This window comes from Drosophila novamexicana, unplaced genomic scaffold (assembly GCF_003285875.2).
Source record: "Drosophila novamexicana strain 15010-1031.04,08,12 unplaced genomic scaffold, DnovRS2.1 tig00000512-arrow-arrow-pilon, whole genome shotgun sequence".
In the NCBI taxonomy this organism is placed as follows: Eukaryota; Metazoa; Arthropoda; class Insecta; order Diptera; family Drosophilidae; genus Drosophila; species Drosophila novamexicana.
The window spans coordinates 1159744-1182482 of NW_020824809.1; the positions used below are offsets into that span (position 1 = coordinate 1159744).

At 41.6% G+C, this 22739-nt stretch overlaps 1 protein-coding gene across 1 annotated transcript in view; it reads right to left on the minus strand.

Moving 5' to 3' along the window:
- LOC115761869 (homeobox protein homothorax) overlaps positions 1 to 19663 on the minus strand; it is a 34550-nt gene extending 14887 nt beyond the window's left edge. The window contains exons 1-3 of the mRNA XM_030703868.1: positions 19029 to 19663; positions 10096 to 10373; positions 7287 to 7428 (exon numbers count right to left, since the gene is read on the minus strand). Of these exons, the coding sequence (XP_030559728.1) occupies positions 7287 to 7428; positions 10096 to 10373; positions 19029 to 19043 (435 nt within the window). The 5' untranslated portion in view covers positions 19044 to 19663. The remainder of the gene's footprint in view (positions 1 to 7286; positions 7429 to 10095; positions 10374 to 19028) is intronic.
- Between the last annotated feature and the right edge of the window lie 3076 nt (positions 19664 to 22739).

Genomic DNA, 22739 nt, shown 5'->3' on the forward strand with positions numbered 1-22739 from the left:
CTGCCCCCAGCGGCCGCATGCGGGCTGCTATCATAAACAAACGCAAGACAAACGAATTAGCCCAGCAACAACAATAACAACTATAACAACAAACAATCGCAACAGCAACTACACAACTTTTGCCGAATTACCGTGCATAGTTTGCGTTAAGAGACGCTGTCGAAACGTTATCGAGGCGTTTATCTCGACCACTGGAAGAGAACGTTAATATATATATATATATATATAAATATATATATATGTATATATATAAATATATATATATGTATATATATAAATATATATATATGTATATATATAAATATATATATGTATGTATATATAAAGAACTATGATATGTAGTTGGTAATGCAACATAAAATATATTTTTATAGCATTTATTATTTTTATCCTAAATAATATCCTTTCTATCGTAACTTAAATATTTATTGTTTGGTTGTAGGTTAAGTGCTTCTGTATACATATATGTACGTAAACATAATTTATTTAAACCTGCAGTTGTAGATAGGAAAAGCGAGGATGAAACTCTTATCTGAAGTCATATGAATCAGTTAATTTTAAATAAATACTAGGTTGCGATCCTATTTTTTGTCCTATGCTGTTCTATACCAATTATATTGAAAATCAAAGTATCGAAGCCTCTGTAGATCGTCAAATATCCATAGTTTTATTTAGGTAAGAGCTTCTCGATTCAATTAAGTTTAAAAAAAAGTCTGCATGTGTCAATCACACCGATGAAAATGACTTTATAGAGCCGTCAAAGCTAGGCTCATCTGTTGCCCTGTGTCTTGTGCCATTATTGGACAAAACATCTGCTTCCAAAATCATTCGCTTGAAAACTGCAGTTACCTCAGCCTTGTAACTAAAGAGCTCAGAAAAACTATCAAATTTCTCACACCTCCACACAGAGTGAACAACAATCGGCAACAGTTACAACAAATAGCCGCAGTTAAGTACCTAAAAGCTTGCACAACGCCAAGGCACCGTCCCACTTCCCCTTCCAACAGGCAAGCACCTCTGGCTCCAGTTCGAGTTGCAGTTCCCATCCCAACACGCTCGCCCACAACACACAAAGCTGAACAATAATTTTGTTGTAATGTAATACCAAAAATTGTATTTGCTTAGCTGATGACGTTACGTTGTAGCATTGCTGATGATGTTGATAATCATGCGAATGATAATGACGATTATAATGATAATGTCGTTGTAGTGCTTGTTTAATATCGCTGATTACCCTTAACCGACATTAACAGCAAGAAACCAAACCAAATCAACAAAAACCCAAAACAAAACAAAACATAAACATGAACATAAACCCTACGAATACCCATACCCATACCCAAATCCAAATCCAAACCCGAACGTGAAATGTGTAACGCGCCCGATCTGGCAGAGCCATCGTTTTTATCTTTATAATGGGCACACAATATCGGTAGTAAAAACTACAACAAAATGCGACAATTGAGGTGGCTATCCGAGTGCGAGTGGCAGAGTAAAAGCTACGCGTGGTTCCATAATGGGACAGTTCCACATGCGGCGCGCCTCGACTGATTTACTTTTTTTTATGATACCTTCTTGTTTATAAACGCACTTGTATCTGTATCTCTCCATAGCTGTATCTATCTGTATCTGTTTTTGTTTCTGTTTCTGTAAGTGTGTCTATGTGCCGAAGACACTTGGCCACCTTTTACGACCCAAAACATACGACGCACTGAGGTAGCTGCCGCTGCCGCTGCCGGCTCTGATACTTTTAACAATCTGGCATAGAAGCGCGTAAACATTAGCAACATTCTGAATGTCAATATTTGCATTGGAATGTTACAGCAACAACAACAACAACAATAACACCAACAGCGGCATGTTATAGATATTTGTGTGTTGCTTTCGTTGACTACTTGTGGCGCATATCAATGGTACCTGTGCCTAATGGATCACTCTCGTTATGCCAAAGGCGTCTGCCCCGGGCCTGGACAAACATCCGGCGTTCGGCTGCTGATAACAGTACAAAAATGCAAAGCACAGATACTACAGATGCGTGTGTCAATAATCCGAGATCGATCGCCTAAAACATACCCTGTGTGCCTTAAATTATAAAGTATTAAATATGATAATTTTCTTAAATATTTATAGGACTCGATTCCTAATTCGTTACAAATATTTGTAAATGAATCTCAGAAGGGTAACTAGGGATAATCGGTTGGCATAAACGACCTGAGTATTCTTTATTTTTAGCAATATACTTTGAGTAATTGGAAATAATTAAATACTAAATTAATATATGTTTCCAATGATGGAGTGTGTAGAAAAATGGAATATGATGTATAGTAGTCACTCGCCCTATATACCTCATATATCATCATTTACATACAGGGTATATGTGCCATCGATTGTCAGCACTCATTGGCCAATTTGTCAAGGCAGCAGCTCGACGCTTCTTTTGCTTTTAATTGAAAGCGTTTAGCGCACGTCTAGTCCGCGAGAGCGGGACATAAATCATGGGGGCTCATAAGTAACGGCACATAAATAAAGGCGCAACGAAAGACTCGGATCGGAATGAAATACTTGAGATGCTTAGAGAACTGAATGATAATAGGCACATGAGTAATAAAATGCTGCACGGCTTCTGCCATTCGAAATAAATAGTTGTATATAACTAGGTATTGGACTTGGCTAGCATTCGACTAAGTTTTCACCTATGCATATGTTCTATATAGCTAAATTCTTGGCTATATCTGTGGCTAAATATACATAAATAATGATAATCTCTCTCTCATTCCCTCTATTATTCTTCGTCTGCTGTCTACATTCCGAAACCAGCCAGAGGGCCAATCTAATGGGTTACGGCCTGTATTTGATGAACGTATTAGGGACTAAGTAATGCGGCACTCACACAGCGATAATGTATCTACGAAATGCAGCATGCACCATTTCATATCGTATATAGAGCTGTTAAAAAGGGTCAAACTACTGTACAAATATTGAAAGTCATCAGCTATGCAGACGATTCGTCTAACGACCCCGACCAAATGCGCGCACAATCTAAACACACACACACTCACACACACACATACGCACCACTCATAGGGATACATTTAAGAAGCAGCAAACTAAATAATAACATTTAAAAGGCGCCAAGTGGTTCCATAAACAAATATTTGAATAGAAAAAATTCGAAATTCGTTGCCCGCCTCTGACGAGCCAACTGGCAACGAGCAACTGGCAACTGGCGGCGCTGAAAGCACAACGCAAATTGAGGAAAATTCAAGTGTAATCAAAAATGCGGTTGCAGCTGTAAGCTGAAGTGAAGCAAAGTAAATATACGCTGCTCGGGTAGGTGGGTGGGTGGTTCTCTGGCAGGCTGTGCCAAATCAATTCACGCTGTACAAATGGGAAGCTGCGGCGCAGTTTCGGGTTCGGCGGTGCCTCATCCTGGCAACAGTTGCGGCTGCGCAATCCGTATCTCAAACGGGACAATGTGGTTGCTCTTTTGGCAGTTCAATTCCTTTTTTCTGGGCTAACAAGTTGGGCCTGATTGTATGTAGCTGGGCCTTTGTTCGGCAAGAAATTCAAAACCGAAAACCCGCTGGCTCTAAGGGTTGCACGAGCGAATAAAAGAACAATGCTTTAATAACATAACTGCGCATAGCTAAAAGACAGAGAGGGAGAGAGAGAGAAAGAAGGCACAGCACAAGAGATTAAAAAGGTACCAATACCAAATTCCAAATAAAAAGGCAAAGGTTTCTGTATTTTTTATCATTAAAAGAACAAAACAACGGCCTCGCCAAAGCAGAGCCAGCTCTGACGGCGACACCGATTCCGACTGAGGCAGTAGGGAATATTGCACAAAGGAGATTAAGTTCCTTTCAGCAAACGAGGCGGACAGAGAGACACACGCAAATGCGTAGAGATGCAGGCACAATTCCAGCAGTGCCATAGCACAGCCGAATCCAAGTGAGCATTCCAATCCTGCCTGCCTCCTGCGTGCTGCCTGCCTGCTGGCTGCTGGCTGCCGGCCTGCTGCTCTCTGACAATACACAACTGCGCAAGCGTAACCTTTCATACCTGATTATGGGATCCCTATGAAGAAATGTGTGTGTGCGAGCGTGTGTGTGTGTACCTCTTTACGTTTCGTTTCGTTTGAAATCAGAAAATGCAATTTACGAAAACAAAACAGAATGTTGGGAAAAGTGAGTCCGGGTACGGGGCACATTAAATTGCTTTTGTAGAAGCGTAGCCCAGCCATAGGCCAAGACATTGATTGGTATTAACGCTTAACCTGTTCGGGTTTCTCTGTATTTCTTTAGCGAGGGGCTAGCTACCTGCCACTTGCTAATCCAGAGACACAGCCAGAGGCGTTGCTTCCCAACTTCTTTTGGGCCAGTTAGTGAGTTATTCTGGCTCTAGTAGAAAGTTTCTCAGCTCGGGCAGTGTCAATGTTGTGACAGATGTAGCTACAGTCTTTACCATAAGTATAATGTCAAGGACAGTCGCAAGGCAGGCCACATTGTAGCGCTGAGCAGAGACTAAAACAACACGATACACAACAGACAACAGCTTCATGTTGTTCATATGGAAAACAGCAACAGCAAACGAGACGCGGGCCTGCCGCAGAAATTCAAAATATCGTCAGCATCAGCAGGCAGCATCATCATCATTTTACCCGCACTTCATTAATCATCATGCCAAAACAGACAGCCCCCAACATAGTGCGGTTGTTTGTGAGTGTGTTAGTGTATATGTGTGTGTAGAAGAGACAACTACTTAGAAGCAGACGCAGGCACTGCTGCACGCATGGTTGCAATCTGCAACAACAATCCGAACAACAAATAGAGAGGATCAGCAACAACAACGAGACAATGGAGCCGCGTTGTCAACGCCAAAAAATCAACTCGTTGCATGTACAAACTATTAGCCAAAACGCCAAAAGTTGTCAGTCCGTCGGGTGCGAAGGCAAAAGCTACTTGCAACGCGTGGCCTTTGTGACGACTGATTTTCATTAAAAATTACTTAAAACGAAATCATAAAAATTATTTGGGCAATCAGCATGGGGGCTGACTTTAGGGGTTCTTTGTCTTTGGCACAGAGAGACAGCGAGCGAGAGTGAGACGGCAGGAGGCAAAACATTGGAGACAAAGGCTGCAGCACATTAAGTAATTTTTGTATGGGGAGAAATCAGCAGCAGCAACAGCAACAGCAACAGCAACAGCAACAACAACAACAACAACATTCACGCAGACAGACATCCGACGCGTCGCTTTGGGAGCAACAACATCTTCAGCTTTTGTTGCTTATTTATAAAGTACACATGTATATATTTATATATGTATAAGTATATGTTTATGTATATGTATAAATATATATATATATATATATATATATATATATTTGTATCGTTTTTCTTCAGCTGCTTTTAAAGAGAAATTATAAAGCGTTTCCTTAGCTGCATCATTAGCAGCGCCAACACCAAAAGTCGCCTAACTAAGTATATGCCAAACGATACGCAGAGTGCGACGGTTCAGATTGTGAGATCTCGATCTGGATCTCGCTTTCGTTCTCGTTCTCGTACTCATTCTCGTTCCCGATCTGTGGCGTTGGCGTTGGCGCATTTTACGCAGTTGCTTAGTCAAAATGAAGTGACTCTATGTATATATGTATGTACGTGCATATACCAACATGGGATGTATCTAGATGCAAACTATCTATATAAAATGCATCGACAGTGGGGCAACTAAAAAAGTATCGCCACATATTTTTAGCGCCCGTGTTGGCAGTCGAGTCGAGTCGAGTCGACTGGGCCCTGACTCTCTATGCGCTGCTCAGCTCTGCTCTGCTCGTTTGTTAAAATTCGATGGGCGAATGACATTTTTGAGTTATTTTTGTCAGCCTGAGACGGCAAGAGACAACAACGACCCCGAAGCAGCATCAATTTAGTAGCGAACTAAAAAAGAAACGAATTCAAATCGAATCAAATGAAATGCAAGCGACAACTTAGTTGTTGATGGTGTCTATATCTGTATCTGTGCATCTCTATCTATGTGTGCGAGTGTGCGTGTACTGACTTGGTGCCTGCTGCTTGTTGTGGATCATTCACAAAGCAAAGTGCGAAGTAATGTTCTGCTATGAGGGTGTCAACCAAAATTCTGCATTCTGTGTCTCGCGTTATGCAAACGCAAGTGAGGGAAACCAATTATAGCTTAAGATCTTTAGATTGTCAAAGAATTTATATATGTTATAAAGAGAACATATAGGTTGTTATTCCATTTCATAGTTCTTAAGTTCATTAGTACTTAGGTGTACGGAAAGACTCATTCCAAGCTGAAATTTGTTAACTCAATTGGCATTTCATTGTCAATTTGACAAAAGTTCATCAAAATCTCGCCAGGCATATCAAGAACAACAAATCATCGTGGCTTACAACAACAACAACAACAACAAAAGCAACACCTTGCCAGGAAAGGACCAAAAACGTATCTTGATAAATGTGGACTCTGCTGTTGTTGCTGTTGATTTTATTACCCATGGCAGGCCTGTCAAAATTCCAAATGGACCATAAATAAAAACATCATTTTTTTGCCTTCAAAATCCAAGTGGCCAGCAACAACAACAAAAGTGGGTGTCTCTTGCTGTTATTGTTGTTTTTATTATTATTTTTCTCATTTCCTTTTTTTTCCTTATTTGGAGCGCCAAAAATGTCGCGGACATGAAAATCTCTAGATGGAGCCATAAGTTTCGCTCGTATCTCGCCCGCCCTCTGAGTAAACGTCTGTTTCTTAATGTGATCTCGTTCATAAAAATAGCAGCGCGCAGAGAACTGGATGCCAGGATGTAGCTGCAGGGGTAGCTGCCACAAACGTACATAAACGACTTGCAACATTATAATTTGTATGTTAAAACATCGTAAATTACTTAAATGTCACTCCGTCGAAGTATAAGCTCAGCTTTTGGGCAGCCGTCGGGGGAAGTGTCAATTGCGGCAACGCATATTTGTGACATATGGCAAGCCGAAACGAAATGTAATTAAGTGCAGTCCCTCAAGAGAGCCAAGGGGGACGGCCAGAGTATAAAACAGAGTGGACTGCTACGTAATCCGATCATTTAACGGTTTGCTTCGTTAGACTCGTGTGCCGCGATTCGGTGGACAGGCTCTCGGCTGTGCTGCATGTGCCGCATGTAGCACATGTGGCACTTGTGGCAGCGCGCGCAACGAGCACAGCTCCAATTACCCCCAAAAGAACACGGAAACAGGAGTGGAGATGATCTCATCATCATCTCTTCTGTTGGCTTACCTGTTTACTGAACATTGCAATATCCTCGTTAAACGATTCCGATGAACAAACATCGCCACCTTGCACGCCAGGCTCCCTCGGCGTACATGTGGCCAATTCGCATTTCTCGAATATTAGCGCCAAGAGCGGGAATAGCGGATGTCTGCAAATAGAATAGAAAGAGACAGGGCGACAAATTAATAAACAGGAATTTACATCTAAAAAGAAAAGAATAAGAATAATCCCATGCAAAAAATCATGATTTGTGCTGATTTAAGAATTGCTTTAAGTTAATAGCTGTATGAAAGCAAAACAAGAGCTTAGCATATTTTTTTTCGTCAGTGTAGCTGTTTTTTAACTATTTCCTGCCTTGAACCTGCAATGCAAATGAGTAGCAGCTGTTTCGTTTCAGTGAAAAGAGAGAGGGATAGAGAGAGAAAAAACCGTCCACATCTACATATAATCCCTCCGTTTGAGACCTGGCCCTACATTTTGACGGATTAGTTCAGCAACTATGCATGATTTGACCATTTTTTGTTGTTCTTTTTTTTTTTTGTTTTTGTTTTTTGAATTTCGTTTTCTTTTTATTGTTGTTAACTGCTCTTCACGCTCCAAGCACAAATTGCACCTGAACAAAATTAGGCAAAGAGCGAGTGAACCCTCTAAAACTAAGGGGCCGCTCCTTGGCCAGCCCAGGCACTTCACTTAGCCATTAGATGGCACAACTGACCATTGACCATCGGTGAGGGTGTAGCCGTGCGCTTAGCAACTATTAATAAGCGGACCGTGGCCCGAAACCCCTGAACTCTGCTCTACAACTGCTAATGCGAAGGCCCTTGCGCTTTTTACAGTCGACTGCGCAGCAGAGTTTCCATTCCCATTGCCATTCCCCTTTCTACTCCATTTTCAATTCCATTTCCATTCCCGCTGGCCAGGATCGACCCAAGCAACAAAAAAGTGTGCACTCATTTGCCATGACTTGGCATTTGTGACAGGCAGCTGAAGTTGTTCTTGTTGTTGTTGTTGCACTCCACTCGAGAAGGTGTTAAGAGAGTTCTGCGCATGTTCATTTTATTGTAGCGGCTGCTTTTTCATTTCGTTTATTTCTTATTGTTATTATTATTTTTGTGTCTGGCTGCCGCTTTCAAGGTGTCAATTGTACAAATAAGAAGCGCATTTTCGAGTTTTATTTACAGCAGTGCCACTGACTGTGCCAGTTGCAGGTGGCAGAGCCAAAGCCCAAGCCAAAAAGTGTGCTAATGAAGTCGTGGCCCATGTTTGCTCACACACTTGAAGCGCAAACCCAGACGCAGACGAGGACGCGGACGAGGACGAGGACATCGTCCTAAGCGATGACGAGAACGCTCATCAAACAACCAACAAACAACAGCTGATTGATGCCAACTCAAGCTCGGCTCATTCATAAAGTTGCCGGACAAAACAAACAAAAACCAAATATTTACTTATTAAAATGCGCAAGAAAAAATGAAGGCTAAAGTCAAACATGATTCAAGCAGCTGTTCCTGGGTATCGCCAGTTGCAGCACATGAAAATTGGCAGTTGTTAAGCTCCTGCGTGTGCAGGACACGCAACTGCAGAAACGAGAATGACACGAGCAGCGTGTCCTCTGCTTTTGATGAAGTTAGAAAAAGGCAAAAAAGCCGAAACCGCATTTTGGCAACTTAACACCAAGTGGCAGCAGCAACAGCAGCAGGAGCAGCAGGAGAGACAGCAACAACAATAACAACCTGCAGCTCATTTGGAAGGGACTCCCTAATGCCTAAGCACGTCCATGTGCCGTGTCGGACACTAAGCACGCGCCACACCCCCCGATCAGCCGCAACAGCCGCAGCCGCAGTCGGAGCGAACAAATTAAAAAAGAAATTTTGTTGCCAAAGGAAACCCATAATTTTGTATTTTGCACAAAACACAGAAGGTCACGCCCAATTCTACGAGTATACAAAAAAAAAATGAAAGAGAAAAAACCAACTAAGAGAAAAACATGGCCCTCACTAAGGTATTTGTTATTTTTTTTGTTTTCCTTTTTGTTTCCTTTGCTAAAAGATCGTCGCGTGTGCGTTAAATTTATGTTACTCCCTCGCCTCGAATATCTTCTTTTTCGATGACGAGAGGTGCGAACAGGCTGCAACAGGTGACGGCTCAGCCCAGGGATCGATCGCAACAAATTGGTATTCAATATGTGAGTTAGCTGATCAAAGGGCGAAAATTGGCGATGGCGACCCAAGGTAGGAGGACGTTGGAAGTTTAGTAAATTAAATAAATGACTTGGACAAAATTCAATTGGCCATTCATCAGACGACAAATCATGCTTATCATGCTGATCGCTGTGGTATAAGGATCGATCCCAAGTGAAGTTCACTATACACTAAAGTTTCTTGATGGCAAACATCAAAATTAGATTCGAATTTTCTGTGTCAGTCTCACGAAATATCTTTTAATGTGGATCGAAATATTATTAGTCCAGTTTATCGGCCAGGCGATCGTGTACCTATGTGGAATCTAAAGTTCGACCGATTATATAGTCTTTTCTCGAACTATTAATCGATCGACCCAATCTAGTATTACGCGTGATCGTGTAAGTTTACCCATAAAATCACTTTGGGCTGGAATTGCTAATCGCTTTGTGTTGCTCGATCGACTTTAATCCAACTTATGAATGAGCGACCATTTTTATGATCTACGCTTATCACAAAACTGGTTCATTGACAGCTCTCTGTGCTGGGCTGTTCCAATTGATTTGACAAGTAGTATTTAACGATTCGGCGTCAATTTTAAAAAAGTTTGGTAGCAACATTTGGCGTTTACTTACTCATAAATCGCATCCTTATCACGTTTGTGTACCTCGGGTATTGCGCCCATTAGGTGATTAGCAACCGGTGATACATGACTAGGTGTACCATGCGCTCCGGCCCCCGAATGGTAGCCGTGCATCCCAACTGTGGCCGCTGCCGCGGCGTGCGTCATGTGCGGTGAGTGGTGCGAGGGGAGGCCTTGCAGTCCGGGCGGCCGATGGCCGACATGTGGATCATACATCGCCGCGGCTGCGGCGCCAGAGTCCATGCCGTAGCCATGCAGGCCATCGTCATACTGTAAACAAACCAGAGAGAGAGAGAGAGAGAGAGAGAGAAAGAGAATATGAGAATTTATACTTATTAGAGATATAATTATATTTATACGATATGTTTCTCAGCGTCAGTAAATGCCAGCTACGAATTGTACCTGCATAAATGTACGTATATCTATATATCTTTTCTGTAAATATGTCTATCTACATTTAAATTATTTCCAAGCACGTCAACAAAAATTGAAGCCCCCAAAATAAAAGAGGGGGAAAAAAAGAACAAAACGGTTCGCATTGTGTTTGACCTTGTGATTACTTTAGCTGCGGCATTATATAGATATCTATATGTACATATATACAGATATAAGTATATTTAGCTGGTTGCTGTTGTTGTTCTTATTGTTGTTGTTGTCGCTTCTTTTCTTTCAACGTTTTTTGCATATTAATTAAGCGCCAAAATGAGCAGCAGCAGCAAAACAGTTAACAGAGAGCAGCAAAAAAAGTAATTTTTAATGTTATCAGTTAATCTGTGTGTGCGATTGTGTGTGTGAGTGAGCTGGTGCGAGTGTATCTCGCTAGCTCCGTCTCGCTCTCAATTGCAAACTGGTTTCACGTATGCAACAACGGCAACAACGGCAACAACTACAAGCAACACCAACAACAGCAACAACACAAAAATATTTTTTAAAGTTCAACGCGGCTGCTCTCTGCCTTCTGTGATTACTGCCTTTTGTGATTGCGATTGTTGTTGTTCTTGTTGTTGGTTTTGTGTAAGATTTTTATCATTTTTATACTCAAGTGGCGTCGTCGCCGCTTCACACTGCATAATTTTTGGAGCTGAGCATCTGAGGAGCTGGAAAGCTGAAGAGCTGAGGCGCAGCAAGTTGACAAGATTTTTGTGCAGCGACAAGAAATGATGGCACTTTTTGCTGCCGAAGTTTTCCCTCGCATTTGTTGTGCCTGTGTCTGTGTGTGTGTGTGTGTTGTTATCGGCTTGGAAAAATCTTTGACACTAAATGAGCAATTGACTGAGTGACGCTTGGCGGCTTGGGATTGGCATTGAGCTTGTGATGGGGAGTGTAGTAAGTGGCTGTGATACGAGTAGCTCTTGACTTGGCCAGGATTTGCACCTGACAGTGTGTCTGTGTGTGTGTGTGTGTGTACGTGTGTGAGTGTCTGAGTTTGTTTGCTTTGAAATGGGTCTATCAATGGCTGACTCTTGCCCCCCCACCCTGCATTGCGAGTGCTATTCTCAGGCAGCAGCAGCAGCAGCAGCAACAGCTGTTGTTGGCAGGTTTTGTGCGGCTGCCACCTGCAAAAAGTACCAAGACCTTTTGTCATTTTAGTTTGCTGGCAATCCTTTAGATACACACAACAGATTAGTTACTGTGCAGCTTTCGAGGCACAAGCACACAAATCGAGTTTTGTTCCGTTTTGCTTTTGTCGCTTTTTATAATTTTTGTTTTTTGTTGGTCTTTTTGTCACTCATTCTTGGTGTTGGCGTCACTGTATGCAGTGCATGCAAGATACAAACTTATAGATACAGCCAGACCGGATCAGTGCCAGACCACAGAATGAACCGAGCCCGGGCCGGCCGGGGCCAGACCAGGCAGTCGAGCAGTTAAACTATAAAGTTGTTATGCTAATTTTAGTGTTGGTGGCACAGCCAACGAATGAGCGAATATACAAAGCAGCTCGCGGAGGCAGCGTTGTTGCTTTTAGAAATGAGGAAATTGTGGAGCACCAAACAGCTAAACGCCAAACAGCCAAACAGCCAAACAGCCGAACGTCCAAACAGTTAAGAAAACAAAGCAAAGCACAAGCAAAATCACCAACAAAGAGATCTCTGAAAATTACCACAATTTGTACTTGTACATAAGTAATGTGGGAATTGAGCAGCAAACCCCTGTACCCATTCCCAGTGCCCAAATGAACGGACTTTTGTTACTTTGGTAACTGAACGCGCCAAAAATCGAACAGGCAAACACACTTAAGACCTGGCACTGAAGACTTAAGGCTTTCCCATTTGATTGATGATCATCTGCGGGCTCGAGCCCGAGAGCCCGAGCCAATGACCTTGTTGAGGCAACGCGGCGCGTCGATTGCTGCAAGCTATGCTCTCAAATACACTCCTTCTCATTCCCTCCTCCCTTGTTCCTCTCTGGTGAATCAATAACAACAACACAGCCAACAAACGGGGACTCGGAATATAACAGCAAACATGGCTCTGTTGGTGTTGTCGTCTGATTTTGACAAGTTCAGCGCCGAAATCCTTCAAAAATTTATGTATTTGCGGCCCTCACACACACAATGACAGCGCTGCCCAGGGCTGGGAAAGCGGGGGCGACGCTAGCTGTCAGTGACAGACGCAGCAGTTACATAGCCAACAGGACAACAGGACGCATAGCTAACGAGGACTCAGCGTTCTTGTTGCCTCTATATGTGTGTGTATGCGCCTGTGTGTGTATTTTTGTCGTGATTGAGAGACATTAAGTCATCGAGCCGAAAACAACAACAACAACAACAACTACAACTCACTCGACTCAATTGTTGGCTTTAAATGGTACAAAATGTTGTGCCGCACTTTAAGCTTGCATTAGGCAGTTTGTTGTGCTCGATGCTATATGTAGTTGTGCGCACACATACAGACACACACATACACTCTTATGTCAGCCTAACGGCAGCCCCCCAAAAAAAAGTGGGCGGCAAACCGACCAAAACATTTGCACAAACATTTTTGTCTTTTTGAACTTGAAACTCAAAACTGTAGCCAAATGCAGTTGCCACAGATGCAGATACAGCAAGAGCGAGAGAGAATGACAGTGAGAGTGAGAGTGAGACAGAATACGCAAATACAAATAGAGGGGGAGGACGTGAGGTGCACAGTTTAGGCGGCAATCGTTGTGTTTTTGTTGTTTTTAGGGAGTTTATCTAACGGCGCCTAAAACTGACCAGTGCCAGACTGCAAGAATTATAGGTGCGACTGCCTGTGTGCGTGTGTGCGCGTGTGTGTGTGCATGCGTGTGTGTGGTGACAATGGCCGCCATTTTAGCAAGCCCTTAAACCCTCGACACATGTCTGTGTGCGTGTGTGTGTGGGTGTTATGTGTGTGCTCCATATGCATAAATGTTCTGAACAACTACGAAACGATTGGAGCTGTGCATAAATGTGTTGGCCAGTGTTATTGATTTCTTATTCGGGCAACACTTTTGCTTTTCATTCTTTCACATTCTTAATTGTGCGACGTTGGCCGCCTAATCAAAATTAATTGTTTATCATGTTGTATTTGAGTTTGCTTCGTTTTCTTTTTAATTCAATTTTTTGTTTTTTTTTTTTTTTTTGTTTCTTATTTTGCTTGCTTAATTAGCAGACGAACAGAGCGACCCTGAGATATGCTAGTGCCATTGCCTTTAGAACTGGAATTGGATGTGGATGTGGAATTGTGGATTTGGTGTATTGTGTATTGTAGGTGTGTCCGAGAGTCGGCCAGAGTTTGGAGTAAGCCGTAGTCCCGAACCCGTAACCCACAGCCGGAGCATTTCATTAAGCTGGGCACACGCCCAGTTTTATTATTTTTATATCTTCCACTATTTTGTTTCTTTGCCTTGGGGTCGGTACTGATGTTTTGTATAGTTTATTTGGTGTTAGACAATTAATTTTTGTTGCGTGCCTCGGCGTTGTTTTAATTTACAGTTGCAGCCACTGTCGATTGGAACACGCTCGCTTTTATTGGTATTATTACTACTACTAATAATAATATTCGGTGCCCTCTGAAGTCTGCCAAGCAAAAGGGCCTAGGAACCACTCGCTCACTTATTTCTGGAGTTTAAATTTATATTCAAAAACAAATGCTCAGAGCACAAGTGTATATATATGACATATATATATATATTTCAGGCGATCGTTAGCTAAATTGAAAGTCGTAGTCGCTACACAAGGCGACAGCAACCAGAAATTCTTGGCATTTTAACATTAATACAAAAAAACAGCAAAAAAAACAGCAAAAAAAAGCAAATGACGTCAGCCTGGCATTTATTAAAATAAAAGCAGCTAACAAAATATTTTTTAAAAAATACAATATAGACTACAACAAAGACTAGCACAATTTTCCACGGGCCGCACATTTAACAAATCGAAATCAAAGATAATTAAAATTCTAAGAATTACTGTCAAAGTATCCAAGTACTATATGCATATATTGTTAGCATTAGGTTCAGTTCCCTTTCAATTCTACACTTTCTCATGGGCTCCGTAATAGTTTTGATAGTTATAAATATATTGTTTTACAATTCTTAACATAGTTTCGCTCTTAAGAATGTTGAAACAGAATAAAAATAAAATGAATAAAAGTGTCATCTAAAAATTAGATTAGTCATTTGGCTTTTAACTAATTTTTGTATAAATAGGCATGAGAATGAACTAAATAGAAATGCACAGACATGTGTATTTTTTTAATAATTCGAATATCGTTAAACATTTGCCGCCTTGCGGCTTTTATACACTTTATTTCAAGGCACTTTATTTAGTAGCTGAAGGTATGTATGTATCTTTTTTGGCTGCGTATCTATACATTGTATTAATTTCTAAATATATATTTAAAAAACAACTTTTAATATTATCTCACATTTTCTATCAATTTTCAACAGCACGCGGCGTCTATTTAATTAAATTGGCTTGGCCCGACAACAACAACTACAACAACAACGAATAGGAAGCAGAAAAAAAAACAGAGAGGAGCTAGCGGAGCTGTGGCAAACTGTGGAGTAGCTGCGTCTGCGTCTGCTTCTGCGTCTGCGTCTGAGTCTGGCATGGCAAAAGTTACTCAAAAATACTAAAATAAATTGCGTGCTGATGGCTCATTTAATTTAATGAGCGGCGTGCAACTTGTCTAAATGATTTTCCACGTCTTTTCGTTGTTTTGCCCCCATGGAAGACCCCAAACATTTTCAGCTTGTATCAGTTAGTTTACAGTACACACATACACAAATACACACATACATACATATGTGTATATCTTTCCTTCATTGTTGTATCCAAACTCTGCGCCAGAGCGTAAGTCAAAAAGATGTAATGGAATTCACTTAACTTGCCGAAAATTAGCGCTCGCTTAGCGCTAATGCTGGGGGAAATTACATTGTGCGAAATATTTGTAAGCAAAATTTTAAAGACGATTTGAGCGCAAATGTAAAAAGAAATGAAACTAATGAAAACACTTCCAACAGCCAAACGGCCTCTTGGCAACAACACCAACAACACCAACAACATCAGCAACGGCAACAACTACAAAAACAACGCACCAGGCACCAAACGAGGCACGCAATTTGATCATTAAACATGAAGCTCTTTAGCACACGAAAAACCCAAACACTACCCCAGGAGTCATCGAGTGGAGCTGCAGAGCAGTTCATGTGGTTGGCATCCAATACCGAACCCCCTGGAGACTGTTGTAGGTTCCGTTCCGTTCCGTTTCGTTCCTTTCCCTTCCTTTCCCTTACTTTCCGTTAAAGCTACAACGTGGCCTGCAGCGCACAATTTTTATGCAGTTTCTGGTATGCCAGAAATATTCATATACATATGCACACATAAATTGTATAATTTGTTTATAAATTTTACTCGTAGCTTGTGCAAAGTCCTGAAGCACAAGTTTCCTACGAGCTGGAATGGAGACGGGAATAGACCCTACTGAAGTTCCACTTGGCTATTAAGTCTGGCATGACTCATGGGCGACTGTGTTTCTGGATCTTCCTCTCACAATTCTTTCTTTGCCAGATTATATGAATCATTACGAGTTGAAAGTTACGAGAACCAACTATCCGTGGATCAGATAACTCTTTATACTGGCATAGTTATTGCGTTCAAAATAGTTTGCTTTTCTTACGTAAATGAAATTTCTTTAAGCCACAGTTTCTTTCTTGTTCGCATAAATTTCTGTTTCTGTTTGTTTAAATATTTCGATAAAATCTTTGAGTAAATATAATTGATTTAAGTGTGACAACAACTTGAAAGTCCGAAACACAATATTAATCCTATACACCTTGCATCTGAGAGCTAACTTTGTATTTGATTCTATACTCTGTGGGAATTCTAACATCTTTGAAATAAGACATCTCCGAATGTCTTGAAAATATTCTTAAACTCGCTTTTTAATAGATATTTTCTAGTTTTATATTCTGTCTTAGATACAAACAATAAAAAGTCGACCAACTCTTAAGACTGTAATTTGAAGGAAAACTCATGCTGTTTGGCAGCTAAATCAGACGCCATCGGCGCGAATTGCAACGTGGACTGCTAAAAGCCACAAAAGCGAAACAATTTAAGGCCAAATCGAAAAAGCGGCCGCACATTTAGAGCCCCAGAGCCAAACAAATGGCGAACTGCAACTGCAAATGCATTTGCGAGAGGCGAATGTCGAATGTCGAACGGGCTCTCGTGCTCTCGGGCTCGGCCGAATACTGTGTTTTGTGCTGTGCTGTGCACTTTTATTTGATTTTTATTTTTATTTTCATTATTTCCATTTTCATTTTCATTTTTATTTGATTTTTATTTATTTGCCCATTTTATTTAGCGCTCTCGCGCGCTGAAAACGCGACCAGCGCACACTAGACGAATTATATTTTATGCCACAAATTACGCTGCGGTTAACCTTTAAATTAAAATAACACCAAAACAATTTTTGTGTTGAATGTTGAATGTTGCAGCGGGGCAGCGGTGCAGAAGAGCAGAAGAGGGTTTGTATGTGCATGTGTGTGTGTGTGTGTGTGTGTGTGTCTGAGGCAGCTGCACAAATTGCAATTGCCGCTGCTCGCTTTTTCGGATCTTTTTTCGTTCGTTTTCATTAACTGCGAGGCATAAAATAATCAAATTATATATACAAAAAAAAATTGCCTGCTGCCATTTGTTCTTGTTTTTTGTTGTAACGCACAAAAGTGCAAATTAAAGTAAAAATAAAGCGAAATGAAATTGTAATTGTAAATAATAAAACCACAGCGTGTTGCCCCTGCCTCTCTCCGCTCCAAGCTCGCCTCGCCACGCCTCGCCAATGTGCAATAAAATTATATGCATCACATCAAACACACACGCACAGATACGCACACAGATACGCACACACAGATACGCACACACAGTACGCACACAGCCAATGAACCTGGGCCGTATGGACATTTGATGGGATCGGAATCTGAGACTCACCCAAAGAGAGCGAGAATTTCGCGTATTAAACCACAAGCGTAAATTTATGTGCCTGCATCAACAACAACAACAACAACAACAACAACAACATGAACAGCTCCAATCCGAACCGATCCCATCCAGAGCGAACCGAACCGAACGGAACAGCGAAATATTAAAATCACCACAAAAGTCCCGCGGGCAGTTTTTACTGTTTTTATTTTATTTTGTACTTCGTGTCTTTAACTGGCCTCTCCCCAGAGAGCCAGGCCTTAACCATGTAGGACAGTGTCATAACTCTCTGGCATGGCCGGCATATAAATACACCCAATGCTAATTACAAACTACGCGCACACACACGCACACACACGCACGCACACGCACACACACAAATTTACTTAACTCTGATTTGGTCTCGTTTTCTTGTATTTTCTAACGATTTAACGGTCCATAGAAATATCAAGTTCGTTTCGCACATATATGTTAATCAGTTCATAAAGTTAAAGTTGGCAAATAAAACACACAAAACCCGAAGAAAATAAGCAAGAAAAGAGCGCTAAGTATGTTGGTCAGTCAGCTGATTAGTATTTATTTTGAAAAATAGCCAGAATGGATTTTCGAGAGATTATAATAAAATTATAATTCAATGTGAAACTAATACCATAGAGAAATATCTGAACCGATTCTATTTGATTGGAATAATGAATCTTCTTTTAATAAATTGATATTTTAGTTGTAAAAGCAAGTGAAGTACAAAGTCAAGTTCTTAACAGAGACTAGCTTAAATCATTGGGAATCTGTCAAGTAACATTTGAACAACATTTTCGTTAACATTATGTTAACTTGATTTGGCTGAAATATGCCCCATACTAGCCATAAAATAATTAACAATTGCAGAGCTAACATTATAATTTGTGAATAGACACATTTACATATGTATACAGATTATCAGCTTGATCAAATTCCAGCAATTATAATATTTTTATAGTCTGATATCCCTATAAAAATCTTGTCACGCCACAAGCACTAGCTGCTTATAATATATACACGCATATATAGCTATATGTGTCTGTATGTAAGGAACAGAGAGGAATGCCGACGGCTTCGACAGAAAACACAATAATTCAACACATAATCGGAGATGGGATCTACATGAGTTCTTTTCGCCCGTAATTAACCAAAATTGTCGGAAATATAGAATTAGCTGTAAACTTTGACAATTGGCAAATAATCACAATTTCAAAAAGTAAGAAACCAAGAAACAGCTTCAGACCACTTCGGGAATTGTCATCCAGCAACCCATCACAAGCACTTTCTCTGGTATTATACACTTAGTTTCACGCACAAATTAAATAACTTCACACTAGTTCCCCGATCTCAAGAATATCGATAAGTCGAATGGGGTAGCTATGTGAAAGGCCGTCGCCGTCGGCAATTGTGAGCATGGAATTTCTGACGCTGAGGCATAAACTTTTGGGTTTGGGTTTTTGTATATATTGGATCGATTTACTTACCCTAGGCTGAGCCATTAATGCTCTGGGAGCGACGTCTAACCCGATTTGTGCCACTTTTAGTGGTGTACAGAGGACAGTTGGCGGCGCAACACAGAATGAGGGTCCCGCGTCCCTTGCGTCCTCGTCCACGTCCTCGTCCTCGGCCTCGTCCTTCCTGGCGACGTGACGAACTCTATGGAGTAAGATCTATCAGATCTATCAGGGCCTCCTGCTATGCTTGATGCTCTAGGTTTGGTTGTATTTTTCTTTATATTTTTCTTTTTCTTTTATTTTTCTCGTGACACTCACAAAAATATTATTAGAATTTGTGTATTTTGAATATTTTCAATTTCTTTCTTTCTCTCAGCTTCGCTTCTCTTGATACGTAGTTCTTGCTCTGCTTCTTTCTATGCTTTTGCACTACTGCTTCTTCTTCTACTTCTCTTCTTTATTATTTTTTTCGGTTTTAACACAGGCACATTTGTTAAAATCTTTGCTTTAGACTTGTTTCATTCTTTGCTAAGATTTATGTATTTAATTTGTTGTTGTTGTTTTTGTTGCTGGTATACTTTGTTGTTGTAGTTACGCGCGCGTTTTTGTTATTAGCGGGAGATCTTTTTGTTTTGTATTTTGTATACATACATACATACATACATACATATATAAATGTTTATATAATATTTACATATAATTTCTTGTAGTTATATATAATTTTTTTTGCTTTTGTTTTGCGGTTTATAAAAATCGTATACAATTTGTTTTCATTGGGGTTGCCGTTGCAGCAGTTGTTGTTGTTGTTGTTGTTATTGTTGTTCCTTTGTAGTTATATTTTTTACATTTGTTGTTGTTCTATGTATACTGCTGAGCTGTTGTTGTTGTTGTTGTTGTTGTCGTTGCTGCTGCTTGTGTGGGCCAGGCAACATAGTTTGCAGTTGCTGTTGCCTTTTAGCTCTGCTTGTGGGTTGTTGTTGTTGTCATAAATCCATTGCTCGTGCCTTTTGCAGCGGCTGCTTCTTCTTCTTCTTGAACTTCTAACTGTTCCTCTTCGACTGCGTCCCCTTTGTGTTGTTGTTTTATTTTGTTGTAGATTTGTTGTTTGCTTGTATGTCGTATACTTCTTGCTTCGTATAATATGCGCACTATTTATCACAGCTGCTTCTACATACTATAATATACTACGGAAAACCAAAAGCTTGTTGTCAATTGTTTCGTACAAATCAGCAGCCAATCAACATCAACTAACTGTTTACAGTTTATAGTTGCATTAACTGCACTTTGTTTTCTTGTTTGCTTCTAACGAAACGTGCAATCGGAAAATGTTGCAAATGTTGTTTTAGCGACGGTAACGCGACGGCGAAGGCGTAGGCGACAGAGACGGAGACGGAGACGGCGGCGGCAACACGACGAAAGTCCGTTAACGTTGCTGCGTAACGCGTAACGTAACGTAACGACCGATCGTAACGTCGCGCAACGAGACGCGCGCGCTTTTCGCTTATATGTATATGATTTGATATATTATTTTCTGGCTTGCCGAGGAGATCGCGACGAGTAAATTTTTGGCGGCGTCCAAAATTTGTTTCGGTAGCTGTCCGCAGTTGTGGTTATTACTAATGTTGTTGTTGTTGTTGTTGTGTAGTGTGACAATAACAATAATAATGCTATGTAATAGCAATAATAATAGTAATAATAATAATTTTTCTCAACGGCTGCGACGTTGGCGACGGCTTCGGCGTTTTCGGCTTCGCTTCTCGCTTCGCACACAACACAGACAGCACAAGCACAAGCACGTCGTACGCGGTTCGAAGGCAAATACACACTGTCAATCATGCTCATGCACGCTTGCACGCCGCTGTCTGGTCGATCGTACACTCACACATACGCACGCACACAGTCGCAAAGACGGCGGCGACGCAACAATTGTGCCATTAAAAAAGGTTGTACAAAGCGGTGGCTCATAAATTTACCAGCAGTGCGAGTGCGATGGCTATACAAACACATCTGACTCCGGCGAATTGTGGTGCGTGCGTGTGTGTGTGTGTGTTTGCGCCTGCTGCTCGCTTTGTTGGTATAATTGCGGCGAATTGCACGGCGAAAGCGCAGGCGCGCTCTTGTGAGCGCACTACAAAATGGGGCCCAAAGGCAGAGCGCAAAGGATGATGACTGATTTGTTAGTACGCCTTTTCTGTCATACACACACTTGTCACAATCTGGCCTGGGCTGCGCTACTCTACTGCGCTCAGTTTTGCTATATATTTTTTGTTTTTGTTTTTGTTTTTTGTTTTTGCCATTTGTTTTTCGACTCTTTTTGCGCAACGACGACGTCGTCGTTGTCGTTGTCGTCGTCGTCGTTGGCGTTCGCTCAACGTTCGTTCATTCGTTTGAAATTTATTTGGCTTTGGCCAAAAGGAGACGGCTTATAGGTTTTGGCCGCTGCTACCGTCGCATCGCCTCTCTCTGCTGCTGCTGCCAGCGTCGTCGTCGTTGTTGCCGTCGCTGTGCGTGCGTTGAAAATCAGCAAAAACCAATCCCATTTGTTATTTTCGCTTGAGTGAGTGGCAGTTTGCATCAGTTTGCCATTCAGTCTTCTTTGGCCGCCCCACCTGTGCGCGCAGGCATTGGGCATTGGGTGGTTTTTGGGGCTGGGGTTGAGCGTGTTCTCAGCGCTCTGTGCTATGTTTCTCGTGTTTGTGTCAGTGAGTGCTTTCAGGTGTTTTCTAGCCTTTGCCACACTCCAGACGTTGTCGCTTGGCATTGCCTTTGCCTTATGCTTGCTTGCTTGCGCTTGTCCGTCACTTCGCATCGCGCTCAACTTTCGCTCAATTTTTTTGCGCTCTTTGCCAACTCACACACACACACACACATACACGGAGTCATACAAAGAGAAGCACTTACATACACACACGCACGCATACATAGACAGTTGAATAGGCAACGCCTTCAAAAGCTGCAGCGACGTCGTCGTCGTCGTCGTCGTTGTTGTTGTCGTTGTCGACGTCGCCAGGCGTCATGGCGATCCAGCCACTTAGCCAATGATCCTGCCAGCAGCAACAGCAACAGCAACAATAAAAACAACCAACAGCTGTTCGCACCGTGAACTTTGTGTGCAATAATAAATCGCGCGCCGATAAATTCAACTGCCCAAAATGCACATCCTGCCGTTTGTTGTTGTTGTTGTTGTTGTTGTTGCTGCTGCTGCGCCGTCGTCGTGTCGTCGTCCTCGTGGCAGTTTAAAAAGCAGTTAACACATATTCCGAGGCAATTTTTCAACAACGCATTTTTGGCCTGTGTGTCCTTTTGCTTTTTTTCTTCTTCTTGTTGTTGTTGTTGTTCCTGTTTTCCGATTTTATTTTTTATAATATTTTTGCTTTTTGTTTTTGGCCTTTGGCTTTTGGCTAACCGGCGTGCGGCGCCCGGTCGCCATTTTCATTTTTGGGGAGCCAACGGCAGCACGGGCGGCTGCTGCGTCGCCGTCGCCGTCGACGCCGGCGCTCGTTTTAATGTTGCCGCCGTTTTTGCGCGTTTTTAGGCAAAAATGAAAAATTGCTTTGTTTTTTGTTTTGCTGCCTGGCTCCCTGGCAAGGATGTTGCCACTGTTACGCCGATGACAATGCTAATAATAATGATGATGCTGATGATGATGACGATGATGATGATGCTGCACTTAATCTGGTTTCCATTTCAAAACAGCTGATCATATTTTGTTCTAACTACGCGTCTTTTCCCAATTGTTGT